The sequence below is a fragment of the Amaranthus tricolor genome, chromosome 5, assembly GCF_026212465.1.
Source record: "Amaranthus tricolor cultivar Red isolate AtriRed21 chromosome 5, ASM2621246v1, whole genome shotgun sequence".
NCBI lineage: Eukaryota > Viridiplantae > Streptophyta > Magnoliopsida > Caryophyllales > Amaranthaceae > Amaranthus > Amaranthus tricolor.
In genome coordinates, this window is record NC_080051.1 from 17373250 (window position 1) to 17388061 (window position 14812).

The 14812-nt window shown below is 31.0% G+C and overlaps 2 protein-coding genes across 2 annotated transcripts; one reads left to right on the forward strand and one right to left on the reverse strand.

Annotated features, from left to right (window-relative positions):
• Positions 1-5090: 5090 nt before the first annotated feature.
• Positions 5091-8145, forward strand: LOC130813500 (uncharacterized). The gene is made up of 4 exons (XM_057679338.1): positions 5091-5344; positions 6185-6307; positions 7436-7597; positions 7692-8145. The coding sequence occupies exons 1-4, from the start codon at positions 5238-5240 to the stop codon at positions 8143-8145; spliced, it is 846 nt and encodes a 281-aa protein (XP_057535321.1). The 5' UTR covers positions 5091-5237.
• Positions 8146-8616: 471 nt separating this feature from the next.
• Positions 8617-13504, reverse strand: LOC130814301 (actin-66-like). The gene is made up of 5 exons (XM_057680412.1): positions 13419-13504; positions 11969-12041; positions 11430-11823; positions 10239-10852; positions 8617-9045 (listed from the first exon to the last, which is right to left on the reverse strand). Exons 2-5 carry the CDS (start codon positions 12026-12028, stop codon positions 8980-8982), a joined length of 1134 nt encoding a protein of 377 aa, XP_057536395.1. The 5' UTR covers positions 12029-12041; positions 13419-13504; the 3' UTR covers positions 8617-8979.
• Positions 13505-14812: the final 1308 nt, after the last annotated feature.

Here is a 14812-nt window from a genome sequence, read left to right on the forward strand (position 1 = left end):
AGTCATATGCTAGAAATTACGTGTCAAGTTGCGATTTTAAGGGTTTTTAAGCGTTATTGGCACTATTGCGCATAAAGTAGCTCAAACTTGGTTTGTTTTGCACGAAACTTGGCACACAACACTAATTGGTATATATTATTGTTTTTAAGTGGTTAGTATTGAAAATCATAGTCATATGCTAGAAATTACGTATTAAGTGGCAATTTTATGCGTTTTTAAGCGTTTTTGGCACTAACATCTATTTTCTCTTACTGCTTTCAACAACCTTCTAGTTCCGTTGATTGCGGCTACTACACGCTGAAGTACATGAACGATATTATAAAATCCGTGAAGGATTTTGGAGTCGAAAATATAGATGCCGTAAGTATTTGTTACATTCTTAAATTATTATTATTGGTAAAATCTAATGTTTATTAATCTTTTAATTTTATACTATATTATAGGTTTTATCCGACATTCCGAAAGAAACACACCCTCTGAGAAGTGGAGAGATGCGCGAATTAAAAGACAAGATTGCCGCGTATCTTGCTAATTTTTGTCCTTGATAAATTGTAATTAGTATAGATTTATTAGGACTTTAATGTATATTGTTATATATAAATATGTACGTACATAATATTATATTATATATACGATCGAGAGTTTAATATTACAAAGAGATTATTGGTGATTATTTGTGATTATCATTGGATTATTATTGGATTAATCATTGTTATTACATTGTACATTATTATTGAATTATTATTAGAATAAAACGAAAAAAGAAAAAAAATAGCTATTTGCTGCAGTCAGTCACCAAAACCGCAGCAAATAAGTGCCATTATTTGCTGCGGTTTTGGGGGCTGACCGCAGAAAATAATGCCACTTATTTGCTGCGGTTTTGGGGGCTGACCGCAGCAAATAAAGCCCTTTTTTGCTGCGGATTTAAACCGCAGCATTTAAAATAGACCATTTGCTGCTATCACTATTATTTGGGGCCAAAACCGCAGCAAATAATGGCCAAAAAACCGCAGCAAATGAGGTTTTTTCTACTAGTGTTGCAACAATGACAACTCCCCAAACGCTCTAATGTTATGTTTGGGAACAAGTATTTCATTTCAAATTGTAGATTTCAATTATGAAATCATAAATGAAGAATTTGAGAATGACAAGATGTAACTATCCTCAAATTCTCAATTTTCACTAATTTTAATACAATGGTGGAATTGATACAAATCCAAATTTGGTTTTTTATTTTTAATTTGCCAAACACTAAATTAATTCATATATAGATTTCTAAGTGAAATCATTAAACCAAAACATAGCATAAAGTGTTTGTCAAATGAGAAAGTGCTTGGACCCTTAATTCTTAAGTAACAATAGGAAGTGTTGAAGAAAGGTTAAAAATAGAGTATATAAAAGAACAGTAAAAAGATTGAAGTTTTAATGAACAAAGCTCACTCACGATACATAAATGGTGTCTTACACCTCCCCTCAAATGAAATTGTATTTCATTAACTAATCAATATTACATTAATGAAATACCACTCACAATGCTTGATCATATGCTATCAAGCTTAAAGTTTGCACCTTTAATGGTGCTCACTAATCTAATAAAAGAGAGCATTCTAGGACTCTCAAACCTAATTATGCAGAAATTTAAATACTACAGATACAAGTTGATATTTATAGGGTCTCCTTTATGAATAGCAATGGACACCTTACTTGAATAAACCACGAATTGGAAAACACTGTAAAGAAGATTAGTTTGCAACGGTAAACGTCACTCGGAAATCTTGATATAGATTGAAGGTGACTACAAGCTTCCTATTGTGATATGTCCTCCATAAAAATACTTGGGTTATAACAATAGAAATTCACAATGAGATACAAACAATTTCTCTAACCGATTAGTGCAAACCGATTGAACTAAATGATTATGTGTTTATGAGAATCTAAAATCAGGAAACTATAAAAGAGTTTAATCTTCATGCACCCACTCTTATTTATAATATAATGTGGCATAAATCCACCCAAACCCATTCATCAATAATAACTGATGATTATCAGTTAATCATGCACTACAAGAAAACAATGCATTTTGTGACGCTTTATTTTACATATCGTGACGCTTATTTTACATATCGTGACGCTATAAAGCGACGCAATATAGCTCAGTGACAAAAAAGTGTCGGTATATTCAATGTCGCTATTCACCGACACTTCAAAAAGCGTCACAATTTTCACCAATTACGACGCCTTGTAATGTCACTTTTTGTTTCCTTTTGCGACGCTTTGAGTGTCAAAATTCACATTTGCGACGCTTTTCAATCACTATTAGTCATTTTGCGCCAATTTTGTTTTGTCAAAGTACCATTTTACGACACTTTTAAATGTCGTTATTTGTCAATTAGCGACACTTATAGTGGCGCTATTTATTGTCTTTACGAGACACATTAAAGCGTCCACATTTGTCTTTTTACGACGCTATATGACGTCATTTTTTGTCTTCTTACGACGCTTATAAGCGTCGCTATAAGCGCTTGTATCATTTTTTGCAATCATAATTCAATCACTATTTCTATTAAAAACTAAAATAATTTAAACATCAAGAGAATATATTAAAATTTTCTTGTAGTGATGACGTAAAGCATTCATTTATAACAACACAATATTCCATTAAACAAATTTTCAGTCCACGAGCAGATGCTGTATTTTGAGTTGCTCGAATGAGCATAATATATGCTCGAACAAGCACATGGCAAAATCACTTTCAGAGATCTGACGTGAAAATCTCTAAGTACTTGAACGACCACATAAGGTGCTCAAACGAGCACTACTATGCTCGAACGAGCATGACCTTGCTTGATTGAGCATGATGGTCGAGCCTCATGGTTTTGGTTTCGTTGTTACATTCTTATTTAATATTTAGTTTAAGCATTTTGGATATTGGCCTACATGCTCTAAATACTTAACATATATATTTTCCCTATATATTAGCCTTCTCCCTCTTGCATTTCAATTTAGTTTAGTGCGCTTATATAGCGCCAAACAAATAGAATAGTTGTAGGACAAAGTAGACAACTTGCCCCAAGTATCGACCAAAATAGAAAAGTCGTTTTTGGCTCTGTATCAAGGTGCTGGAACGAGCACTTAATCATTTCCGTATATTCAATGTTAGTTACAGTGGCGTGGCTTGTTCAAGGCATTTGGTAATAGAAATCTTACAATAAATTAAATGAGCTAGTACAAATCTTTCTCAAGAATACAAAATCAAGGCATAAGTTTCTATTGAAATGAAAACAATGTTTTGAGGAAAAATTTAGAATTTTAAGGAAGAAGATGACAATGTACAAGATTACCCATCTTAATCTATTTATAATAGAGCAACAAGTAAGAGACTAATTAGCTTGAGAGGAATTGGCGTGGCTCCCTACTTGTTGCTTCAAATTTCTTGCTATGAATAAATAAAAACGAGCCCTCACCATGCTCAAACAAGCAGCCTTGAATTGGACTCGCTGCCTGCTGCCTGTGACCTTGCTCAAACGAGCCTTCTGGTGCTCGAACGAGTAGGCATCTCCTGCTACATTCAGACTCATTTTTCCTTGTTGCTTTGATCAAGCACTAACCCTTCCATGCCTTGCCTCGTTCAAGGCAAGGTCTTGCCCTCTTAGTGAAGCCTCATTTGCTTCACATTTAACACCTCATGAACCGTTCCAAACCTCAAGTCACTCACGCTCGACACATCCTTATTGTTTTTCTCCAAAGTACAAACTAAGGCATGTTCGATTAAGTGGCTAAAGTCATGAGTTTTGGCACTTGTATTAACAATGTTTTTAAAATTTCATAATTACTATTGAAAAATTTAAGTCCTTTATTGATATGTAAACTTAGACTACTTATATTATTGAATTATTTTCAATTACATTCCCTATATATGAAGTTAAAAAAAATAAATTTATATTACTGTTTTAAACTTTTGAAACAAATATATATATATATATATATATATATATATATATATATATATATATATATATATATATATATATATATATATATATATATATATATATATATATATATATCACTTATTAGATACGGATATGATGATGATATATGACTTGCTAGAGACCGAATATATTGGTATTTTATTTAATTTTAACTATATGATCGTATGATTTAATACCATACAATGTAGTCTTATCAGTTCGATCCTATTCTTATAATCGATTTCGAATAATCTCGATCCTCATAGCACTGATCACTAAATATAATATGATGGAAGTTTGCATTGGACATTTATTTCAAACTAAATATACTAAGAATTTCATCATTTAAAAATAAATTCTTTTTCTAGCACCATAAATTAACAAATTTGTGACTCTGAAGATTCAATTACATACTTGATTTGTGACTTAATATTTTTAGATGTTCTTAAACTTTGTAATACTTTATTTATTCCCAGTAATTAATTTTAGTCGAAGATTTGCAACCAAAATGGGGCGGTTCAAGTTTCTTTGCAATGAATAAAACTTTTTTGAGATAATAAAACACTAAAACTTAGTGTTGCATGATTAAAAAAAAGAGGACATAACATCATAAAAATCCTTAACAAATTAACTACTTCTTCCTAGAACCATAATAAATTCCCTCAATAAAAATTCAATTGGAAGCAGTCAACCCTTAGTATAATACTTTAAATTTGGGTTCATCTTAATTGTTCAATTTTTATTTTAAATAATAAATGTGATTTCTTCATCCATTTATATATGTAGACATTTTCTTGTGGTGGTCTCCAAAATTTTTTACGTGGAAACTTTTTTGTTGTAGTCTCCTCCTAATTTGTAGATGTTAATACTTTTTATTACGATTGTCTCCTTCTTTCTTGTCTTAATATTTTTGCATATTTCAAATGGGACATTTTAATCTAAATTGGAGAAAGTATAATCCTAATTTTACCAAAACATCATTACAAAATACAAATTGAAAGTGGATTAGTTGCAAACTAAACAATAGCACATCTTAGATCATTTCTTATGGCAAATGTGATAATTCACCATCACTAATCCACATTGTATTTTAAGTAGTCATCTCTTTTGTTAGTTTGTTAGTTGTTCTCATTTTTATGTCCCACTACATTCATATTTTACATTATCAATAATCTTCCTGTGTTAATTATCTTTACTATATTTATATAAACAAGTCAACGTTATTTAGGCTCTAATAGTAATAACACTAGCCATAACAGGAACAATATGAGCAGACAATCTTTGTTTGAGTTCAAAAAACAAGCTTCATTTTACATAAAGGAGAAGATAAAAACCGCTAGATTGATTCTCACTGATGTCACCCCTGTACAACTGTAAGTATCATCCGACCCGTTTGGTGTTATTGTGGTTTTTTTTGAAAAATTACTTAGAATAATTCAACATTTTCATGATTTTTCTACAATTATCCTGCCTATTGATTAACCATAAATAACCTTAATTTTATGAAATATTTGCTTAGAGCAAGCTCGGGTAAACGGATAACCTGCTATATTACAAATTTTATTTTTTTAGAAAAAAAGATAAATTAAAATAAAATATCTAAAATAATGTTAAAGTATATTAAAATTTTTTAGAATTTTGTATGTAATTTTCATGATTTTCTCTTGCTTTATATTAATTTTCAGTTTAATTTTTTTGGAAATTACGTACTATAGTAGGTCATTTGGTTACCTGAGTTTACTCTAGGCAAATACCCCTTAAAATTGAAATTATTCATGGTTTATGAAAAAGTGGGATTATTGTAGGAAAATCATGAAAAAGTTCGATTATTCTAAGTAATTTTTTTTTAATTTAATTTTAAATGTCATATAACATAAGTCTTACAACATTTTAAAATTATTCAAATTCATTGAAAACATGATATATTTTGAAAAATGACAACTAAAAAATAACAGCCACTTTACTATGGCTTTTTTCTTGTGTTTTGATTTTTTGATTTTTAAGGTCATATGTTATATATATATATATATATATATATATATATATATATATATATATATATATATATATATATATATATATATATATATTATAATAAATATAAAATTAGTCAAATTTATTAAAAACATAATAATTTTGAAGACTGAAAGCTAAAATTTAAGCCAAATTATTATAAGTAATTTATCTTTATTAACAGATACTTTTATTAACAGGATGACAGAAGAAGCAACAAATGCGAATACATGGTCAGCGGATAGTCGAAGTCTTGGATTAATATCAGAAGCTGCTTTCGAAGTTGATGATTATTGGAGGATTGTCCACATTTTGCATGATAAGTATGTCCTTTTCTTGTTCTAATGTTCTTTTATTTTCATTTTCATGCATCCGACACCTTAATTTTGTATAGGTGGAAAGCTAGTTAGTAGCAATAGCCAATAGGATTATGCAATGGTGTTGGACGGAGTAAATTAAATGTTTGATCGACTTAGTCTATACCACTTATTTTACATTAATTGTTATTTTAATTCGTTCCACTTATTTTGTATCGTGTTTATTTTTTGAAAATGATACACTATTATCATCATCATCCCAGTGTATCCCGCTCATAAGGATATGAGCAGGGTCTGGAAAGGGAAGGAAAACGGCAATCCATACCCATAAAGGAGGATGCAGTCAAAGAGTCCCGCGACTATAGATAGGCTCTCCGAGAAAGTTCTTCCTGCCGCAACCCAACGGGTGGTGATGATACGCTACTTTCTTTTAATCTCATCCACACATTTTAACTCTTTTTTAATTTCATTCTTATCGTTTATTATCAATATCCACTTTTTTCTTAAAAATCGAATATTTTCTCTTCGCTCCAAATCTATTACGCAAGGGAGTACTAAAATAGCGTACACCACTCTTATCATTTCCTCATTGCTCTATAAGTGTATGTTTGGGTGTACCCTCGTTTTCAGCTATGATATACAAACATGGAGTATTTATTTTTGATTTTTGTTTGCATAATTAATGTCAATCCATTTAATTTTAGATTAATTTTATTTTGAAATCAGACCAAATAATGTTAAGATTCTCATCTATCAATTCAATTTGAACCGTTCTAACCGAGTTATATCTTATTTATTAGAATTAACAAAGTAGTCTTTTATTATGTCAATCTTTTATGGAACCAAATATGAATAAATACTTTGATCAAATCATAATAAAGTATAGTAAAATAATTTTATACTATTGCAATTCGAAGTCATAGATGATGTTTGCTATTAACTGTACTTATCTAATTTCTAAAACTCTTTCTTTGTGAGGGTCATGCATCTAATTGTATACAGATAATGTAACACTGTTATTGTTGTTCGGAATTCATAAAGTTTATAATGGTTCAGAACTTAAGGTTGACAAAATTCTATCTCACTTTTTTTTTTGTTTTTTTTTTTTTTCAATTTTCATGGGTTTGCGATCAGATTATCAAAATTTGACAGAAAAAGTTGGAGGGAGTCATATAATGCTTTGATAGTATTAGAACACTTACTGACTCATGGACCAGAAAGTGTTGCGGAAGAGTTTCAAACAGATACATTTGTCATCAAAAATATGAAACTTTTTCAGCATGTAGATGAAACAGGGTACGCAAACTAAAATCTCTTTAATTTAAGTTATCTTTTTATTAATACAATAATAATATATAATATATGGTTTTTCATATTGATTATACAATAGATTTAATTGGGGCGTTGCTGTGAGCAAAAAATCAGAAAGAGTACTAAAATTGTTGGAAAAGGGCCCACTGCTCAAAGAAGAAAGACATGATGCTAGAAAGTTAACAAGGGAGATTAAAGGGTTTGGAAGTTTTTGTGTTAGATCAGCTTCCCCACATTCAGCATCTACATTTGTAAGAAGCCATTCACAGTTTAATGAGCACAGAAAAGAAGAAAAGTTTCCAGACAAAGTAAGTTTGGATAACATGAAGAGGTTTCTGAAGGAAAACAAGGCAGCAAGAGATTATGATTGTTGGAAACAAGATTTAGATGTTTGGGACATTAATGTTGGAGAGAAAAAGGGGCTTTTAGATGTGAAAAATAAGGGATTGCTGAATGAGGAAGAAGATCATCCTTTTAGTTATGGTGTGGAATACAGCAGAGTGTCATTGCTAGCTGCTGGTAAACTTTATTAAAGAAAGACTAATCTGTTCTTGTGTTGTAAAGTGTAAGATGATAGAATATACTTAAGTTATCTCAAAAAAATAGAACTTACTTGAGCATAGTTATTCATTAACGTTATTAATTTGCGTCATTGGATCTAGTTGCTCATCATTTTAAAAGAGGGGTGATTTAGATTTGAACTCATAACCTCTTGTTAAGTTAGCTTTTGATTTCATAGCAAAGAACCAACTCATCAAAAAATGATGTGTTATATATTCTAACAATATGGTTATTTTGTCTAATAAAACGTTAACCTTTGGTATCATTTATCAGAGATGTTCATTGTTAACAACAAAAGATTGGTTATTTGCTTAATGAGATAGTAGTTTTGGATTTTTAGTAGTGTTACATCTAAGAATTAGACAACATTGTACTTTATACATCTGACAAATTGAATAACTTTCACAAAAATGTTTAAAATCTTATTTATTATTGTTGATTGTATGATAGAGAATGTATTATAATTCCTACTGAGGATAATTAACATTTTTTTAAGTATAAAGTAAAACAGCAATTGTAATGATGAAATGGAGAAATGTTAAATATATTTGAAGCAATTAAACTAAACAAAATAGTATAATAAAAAAAATTAAACTCTTAACTCTTTACCTTTATCCTTACCTTTACCCTTATCCTTGCCCTTTTATGTGCTAGCCAGTATTAAAAAGCCAGGTCCCAATAAACTTGGAAATAAAAACTTCAAAAAGAACTCGGTCATGTAAAAATATCGGCAAGCTGTATTATTTTTCCTGCCTGAGTGGGAAGGTTATTCTTCTTCCGCGTCTATATTTTCCAACAGAAACTTGTTAGAAGCACTTGCGGTGAACAATCGATGGACCAGATTCATCGTACTCTGCCTTTGCTATCCACATCTGTTATACAAATCAAGAATTATACTTAGTCAGTGCCAATTTTTCTAATATTTAAGTTCAATAATATGTTACTTAGACTTGAATATTCGTGTTCTGTGTCCCTGTGTCCAACCACCACAGTGTTTATATCCATGTGATATTATCGAAAAAGTTTTAACATAGCACTTTGTTCCGCTTATTTTGCAACAAATTTAAATTTCTACATTATTAAAGATTATTAAGTTATGTATGATTGAGATGAAAAGAAAAATTAAGTTAAGGATGAAATAGAAATGTATTTGGATGGAAAGAAATTAAGAAAAAGAAAGCGAAGAAATTTAAAGGGATGAGAGATCCTTTTTTGGATAATCAAATGAAAGGGAGGGGATGTTAAAAATAATAATCTAAAATTTCCAAACCCACATACTAGAATAGTCTAATGTCCTAGAGCCAAAGTAACCGACATTGAACTCGAGTTAGATAGCAAGATGAAAAAACAACAAAATACAAATAATGGATTAAGCCACATAAGGCTATCCCACAAAATTACAATATGAGTGTTAATTAAAATTTATGAGTGTTAATTAAAATTTATGAGTTAGAAGAGATAAGTGGAACATGAGCTCATATAAAAATATAAATGAAGACTGTATAGGTGTGGAAATAAGAGTCCCACTAATATTCTTGTATAATTTATGATGTAATTAAAATATTTGTATTCAGGTAATGAAATATAATATTTATTTGGGTTCAAATACAAGTACCGCGTGCTCCCCAAAACTTCTATCTAGGGATTTGAAGGGAAGGAATTTGAAGAGATTGGATAAATATTTTTTTTTGTTAAAGTATTAATCTTTCTAAAGTTGAAAAGATTTAAAAGGAAAACTATCTCTCTTCCTTTCCCTTCCCTTTCCTTTCCTTCTAAGCAAACAAGATTTTCTTCCCTTTACTTCTCTTCCCTTCCTTTTCCTTTTCTCCCTCCCCTTTCTTTCCTTTCTTTTCTCTCTAAAATTGCTATCCAAACATAGCGTATATGAAAATGTGGGCTCGTCTACAAAAAAGACGTACCAAATCGACGGATAGTAGCGAATTTTGAGGGACAAAGTGAGTAGTATATAAGTCCCATATGAGCATTCAAGTTCAAATGAGGAAAGAGAAAAGAACAAAGCCTTGAATTTAACTCAATTATATTTCCTTGGCAAAAAGTATCTTACCTGCTGGAATGTGCTGAGAGATGCTAGAATGGAGCCTCCAATCCAGACACTGTACTTCCTCTCGGGTGGGGCGACAACCTTGATTTTCATGCTACTTGGAGCCAAAGCAGTAATCTCCTTGCTCATTCTATCAGCAATTCCAGAAAACATAGTGGTTCCTCCACTAAGGACAATATTTCCATACAGATCTTTCCTGATATCTACGTCACACTTCATAATGGAGTTGTAAGTAGTTTCGTGAATACCCGCAGCTTCCATACCAATCATGGATGGCTGGAAGAGGACTTCAGGGCATCGAAAGCGTTCAGCACCAATGGTAATAATTTGCCCATCAGGCAATTCGTAGTTCTTCTCAACAGATGAGCTAGTCTTGGCAGTCTCCAGCTCCTGCTCATAGTCTAAAGCAATGTAAGACAGCTTCTCCTTTATATCTCTTACAATTTCTCGCTCTGCACTGGTGGTGAAGGAGTATCCTCTCTCAGTTAAAATCTTCATCAAGTGGTCAGTGAGGTCACGTCCGGCCAAATCCAGACGCAAGATAGCGTGTGGGAGCGCATAACCCTCATAGATGGGAACAGTGTGACTGACACCATCACCAGAGTCCAAAACAATACCTACATTTGAGATAACATCTTTGTAAAACATCACATCGCATGCACATTTTCATAGATCAGATAGTAACATTGTAAAATTTTTAATGTTGGAGATTTGTAGTACTTCAAGTTTTTTCCATGCAACTTATTTAAACTAGATTAAGAGAAATAAGTGATATAAGGGCTAAGAAAATTCAAAAAGTTCAAATATGTACAAGGGCTCCCATGTTGATCTCATAAATAGATTAAAGCTCTAGTAAATTCTTATAGGCTCTCATAAAAGGATTAAATAAAATTAAAAATTTAGTTCAGACAAGTCAAATTCTGGTGAATAGAACTCATCGTAAATATATGAAGCCTACAAGTCTATAGAGAACAATTTGTCCAAACATGAGGTGTAATCCTGTTGCATGGACATTCGAATACATGCAAACAACCAAATTTCAAGTTTCAAGCTTTGGGTTTAAAAACATCAATGACTAATTTTACACAGATACTTAATTAAAGAGGATGAGTTACCCATAATCACTTCACACCTATTGAGGATCATATATGATGGTCAAAGCATTAAGAAAAAATCACACAAAGGTTCACTTACCAGTAGTACGACCACTAGCATACAGGGAAAGAACAGCCTGGATGGCCACATACATAGCAGGAGCGTTGAAAGTTTCAAACATGATTTGAGTCATCTTCTCACGATTGGCCTTAGGGTTAAGTGGTGCTTCTGTAAGCAAAACTGGGTGCTCCTCAGGAGCAACTCGAAGTTCATTGTAAAAGGTATGATGCCAGATCTTTTCCATGTCGTCCCAGTTTGTGACAATACCGTGCTCAATAGGGTATTTCAGGGTCAAGATACCACGTTTTGATTGAGCTTCATCTCCAACATATGCATCTTTTTGGCCCATACCAACCATAACACCAGTGTGACGAGGACGGCCCACTATACTGGGGAAAACAGCCCTGGGAGCATCATCTCCAGCAAATCCAGCCTAAATATAAACGATTGAAAACACAGTCAACATGAGAACAGCACCACATCAACACATCATAGAGTTTAATTTCCAAATCAGTATAATATGAAGTATAAGTTTACAAGAAAAGAGTATTCAAAGAAGCACGTATACTGTAATGTACCTTAACCATTCCAGTTCCATTGTCGCAGACAAGTGGTTGAACATCCTCCACATCAGCCATCTTATATGACTAGCTGAAACAGAGCATATCATCAAACTTTAAAATAAAAGAAATGATAACAGGATAAGGAAAAAAATAGCAAGAAAATTGACCCAGCACAACAGCACACATGCACAACATGGTATCTATATTCTAGTCATTTGAAGAATAAAAAAACAAAGCCTTCTTACCACACAACAAAATGAGAAATTTTTTTGAAAAAACAAAGTAGCAACAAAAAAAGGTCCACGATAAGATTTATGAATTCATATTGAGGGTACATTGTAACTATAAGCTAACAAAGAAAAATCGGAATAAGATTTCAATTGGGCATTTGTACAACATTTGTGGATTTGTGCTCCCTTTTATCACATTACATCAAAGCTATGCAATTTTTTGTTGGGAAACTCGTGTAGTCATGTTTGTTAATGATATTCAACACACGTGAAAATTTAACTTATACAGTAAGAATTATTCTAAAAAAAATTCAAATTGTCTCGAACCACACATGATTAATACACCAATATGAAATCATAAAAATATCATTTCTTAAGTACCTAAATAATACCAAAGTCCAAAATCGATGGCTTCACATTGTAATCATTCCGAAGGATCAATGAGACAATCCATGAATGCTCTCATTTCATTAAAACTAATTGTGGAGAAAAAGTTTTGCTTGAACCACACTATATGACTAAGTTTTCTAGACCAATTTATATTTAAAACGTTATCAATAAATGCCATTGTTTGCTAACTAGTTTAAACAACTATTTCTCCATTTTGTAGTCAAATCTCAAGAAAAACAAACTAACAACTTAGAAGCTGACAATTAAAGTAGAGGATTAAAAATGCAGATTAAACTGACGGACATCATAACATTATTCAAGGAAAAAGACCATTGTTTCTCACTTCCCAGGTTGATAAATTTTGATCAATTAACAAATAGCATTATATCAAAATGAGTAACAGAGTACACAATTCTTTTAGTCGTAGGAATCATTTCCGCGTATCTATCCAATTATCAATATAAATGAATGAAAACAATCCAGATTAAATGATTTACACAATATAACAACGAGCATCAATCCGTACTACAATTCAAACTAGTAAACGATTTCACATATTATCAATATAGATAGTTATCGATATTCAAAATCATGATCATATCGGATCCAACGAGTAGCACTAGCATCTACGTTACAAAAATAAATTACACCATGAAAAACTTCAAAACATCAATTTTACCCTTCTACAAAACCATGTCACAACAGAATTAAACAAATCTAACAATAACAATTCCTCTGTCGACAACAATCAAAAATTTGCACCAAAATCGAAAACAAAACGTTTCAACTGATTTCAATTATCCAAAATCAAATGCAACATATAAACAATAGAGAAATGCACTAACCTTTTTAGAAAGTTTTCGGCGACTCCAGACGAGAGAAAATTTATGAGAGAAAAATGACGGTATTTAGCGCCAAAAATGAAAACGAGGTGCAAAAGAAAAGGAGGAGGAGAAAGGGAAGGGGGTTACAAAAATAGGGAGGAATTAAGAGAGTGCTCAAAGACAAAGAAAAAAACGTGGTTGTCCACTTCTTTCTTTTTATTTTGAATTTTTTAGCAATTACCAAATGATTTAGCTCTAAATATAGCCAACAATGTTTTTTTTTACTCTTTTTGTTTGATTGCACTAAATGAAATAAAATAGATAAAAGATAAATAAATGAAAATATAAATATATAAATGATATTAATAAGAAAATCTTTTTTATTTGATAAACTCAGAAAAATTAATTTAAATTTATATTTGAATATAAAAGTGCAGTAGAATGATTCAAAAAATTAAAATGATAGATCTTATATAAAATTTGATGAGAATATATATGTATCAAATACTTCTATAATTAATTTTAGAAAGTTTTAATTTGACATATTTAACAAAATGTGAATTCTTTATTTAATTTTAGACAAATTTGATGAGGATGTTGTTAGTTTTTCATGTATGTTCTTAATTGTTTATGTGATAAAATGTTCTTGAGAATCTAAACCCTAAATTATCAGTCACATAGTTTGAATGTATTAAATATCTTGAATCAACATAATTAAATTTGTTAAGTCTAGCAAATATTCTATATGATCTTTTATTCTATCCACTTGAAATATAGGCTAGAGCTAAGGAGATAGAACATTACATTAGAGTAAATCAACATAATTATTATTGCTTGAAATTATTAAAAATTTTAAAAATAGTTTAGTAAAAAGGGTGGGGACGATTTTTTTTCAATATCATCATCATCCTACCTAGTGTATCCCGCTCATAGATGTGAAGACCCTTATCATCCTAATCATTTTTTCCAATGTGATTCTTTATACTTATGCATATTCCAGAAGATGTGGAGACCCTTATCATCCTAAGGAGACCTTGCTTGGCTACTATTAGGGTAGTGATTGACATGAAACATAGTAAACTCTTAACGGCCTGTTTGGTAGATGGTAATGAATGACGGTAATGGAAATGAAAAACTAGTGTAATTTTAGTTGAAAAATTTCTTTGCTATTTTGATGATCATATTTGTCCAACTTCAATCATTTCATTTTCTCCATAAAATTCATTCAAATGTATTACCTTTGGGAGATGTGGTATTAGGTGATAATGAAAATTTGTAAAAAAAAAATTTTTAGTGATCAAAGTTTAATTATCATGGGAATGACTTGAAACTTTTGATGAAATTTTACATTATAAATCACTTCCATTACTATCATTTAATACCACTAACCAAACGGACTATTAGTGGAAGTAAAA

Coding starts and splice junctions, on each gene's coding strand:
- LOC130813500 (XM_057679338.1), top strand. CDS start 5,238: ATGAGCAGACAATCTTTGTTTGAGTTCAAAAAACAAGCTTCATTTTAC. Junction 5,345..6,184: donor GATGTCACCCCTGTACAACT/GTAAGTATCATC, acceptor TTTTATTAACAG/GATGACAGAAGAAGCAACAA. Junction 7,598..7,691: donor CAGCATGTAGATGAAACAGG/GTACGCAAACTA, acceptor ATTATACAATAG/ATTTAATTGGGGCGTTGCTG.
- LOC130814301 (XM_057680412.1), bottom strand. CDS start 12,028: ATGGCTGATGTGGAGGATGTTCAACCACTTGTCTGCGACAATGGAACT. Junction 10,853..11,429: donor TGCTAGTGGTCGTACTACTG/GTAAGTGAACCT, acceptor TCTCAAATGTAG/GTATTGTTTTGGACTCTGGT. Junction 9,046..10,238: donor CTCTCAGCACATTCCAGCAG/GTAAGATACTTT, acceptor TTTGTATAACAG/ATGTGGATAGCAAAGGCAGA.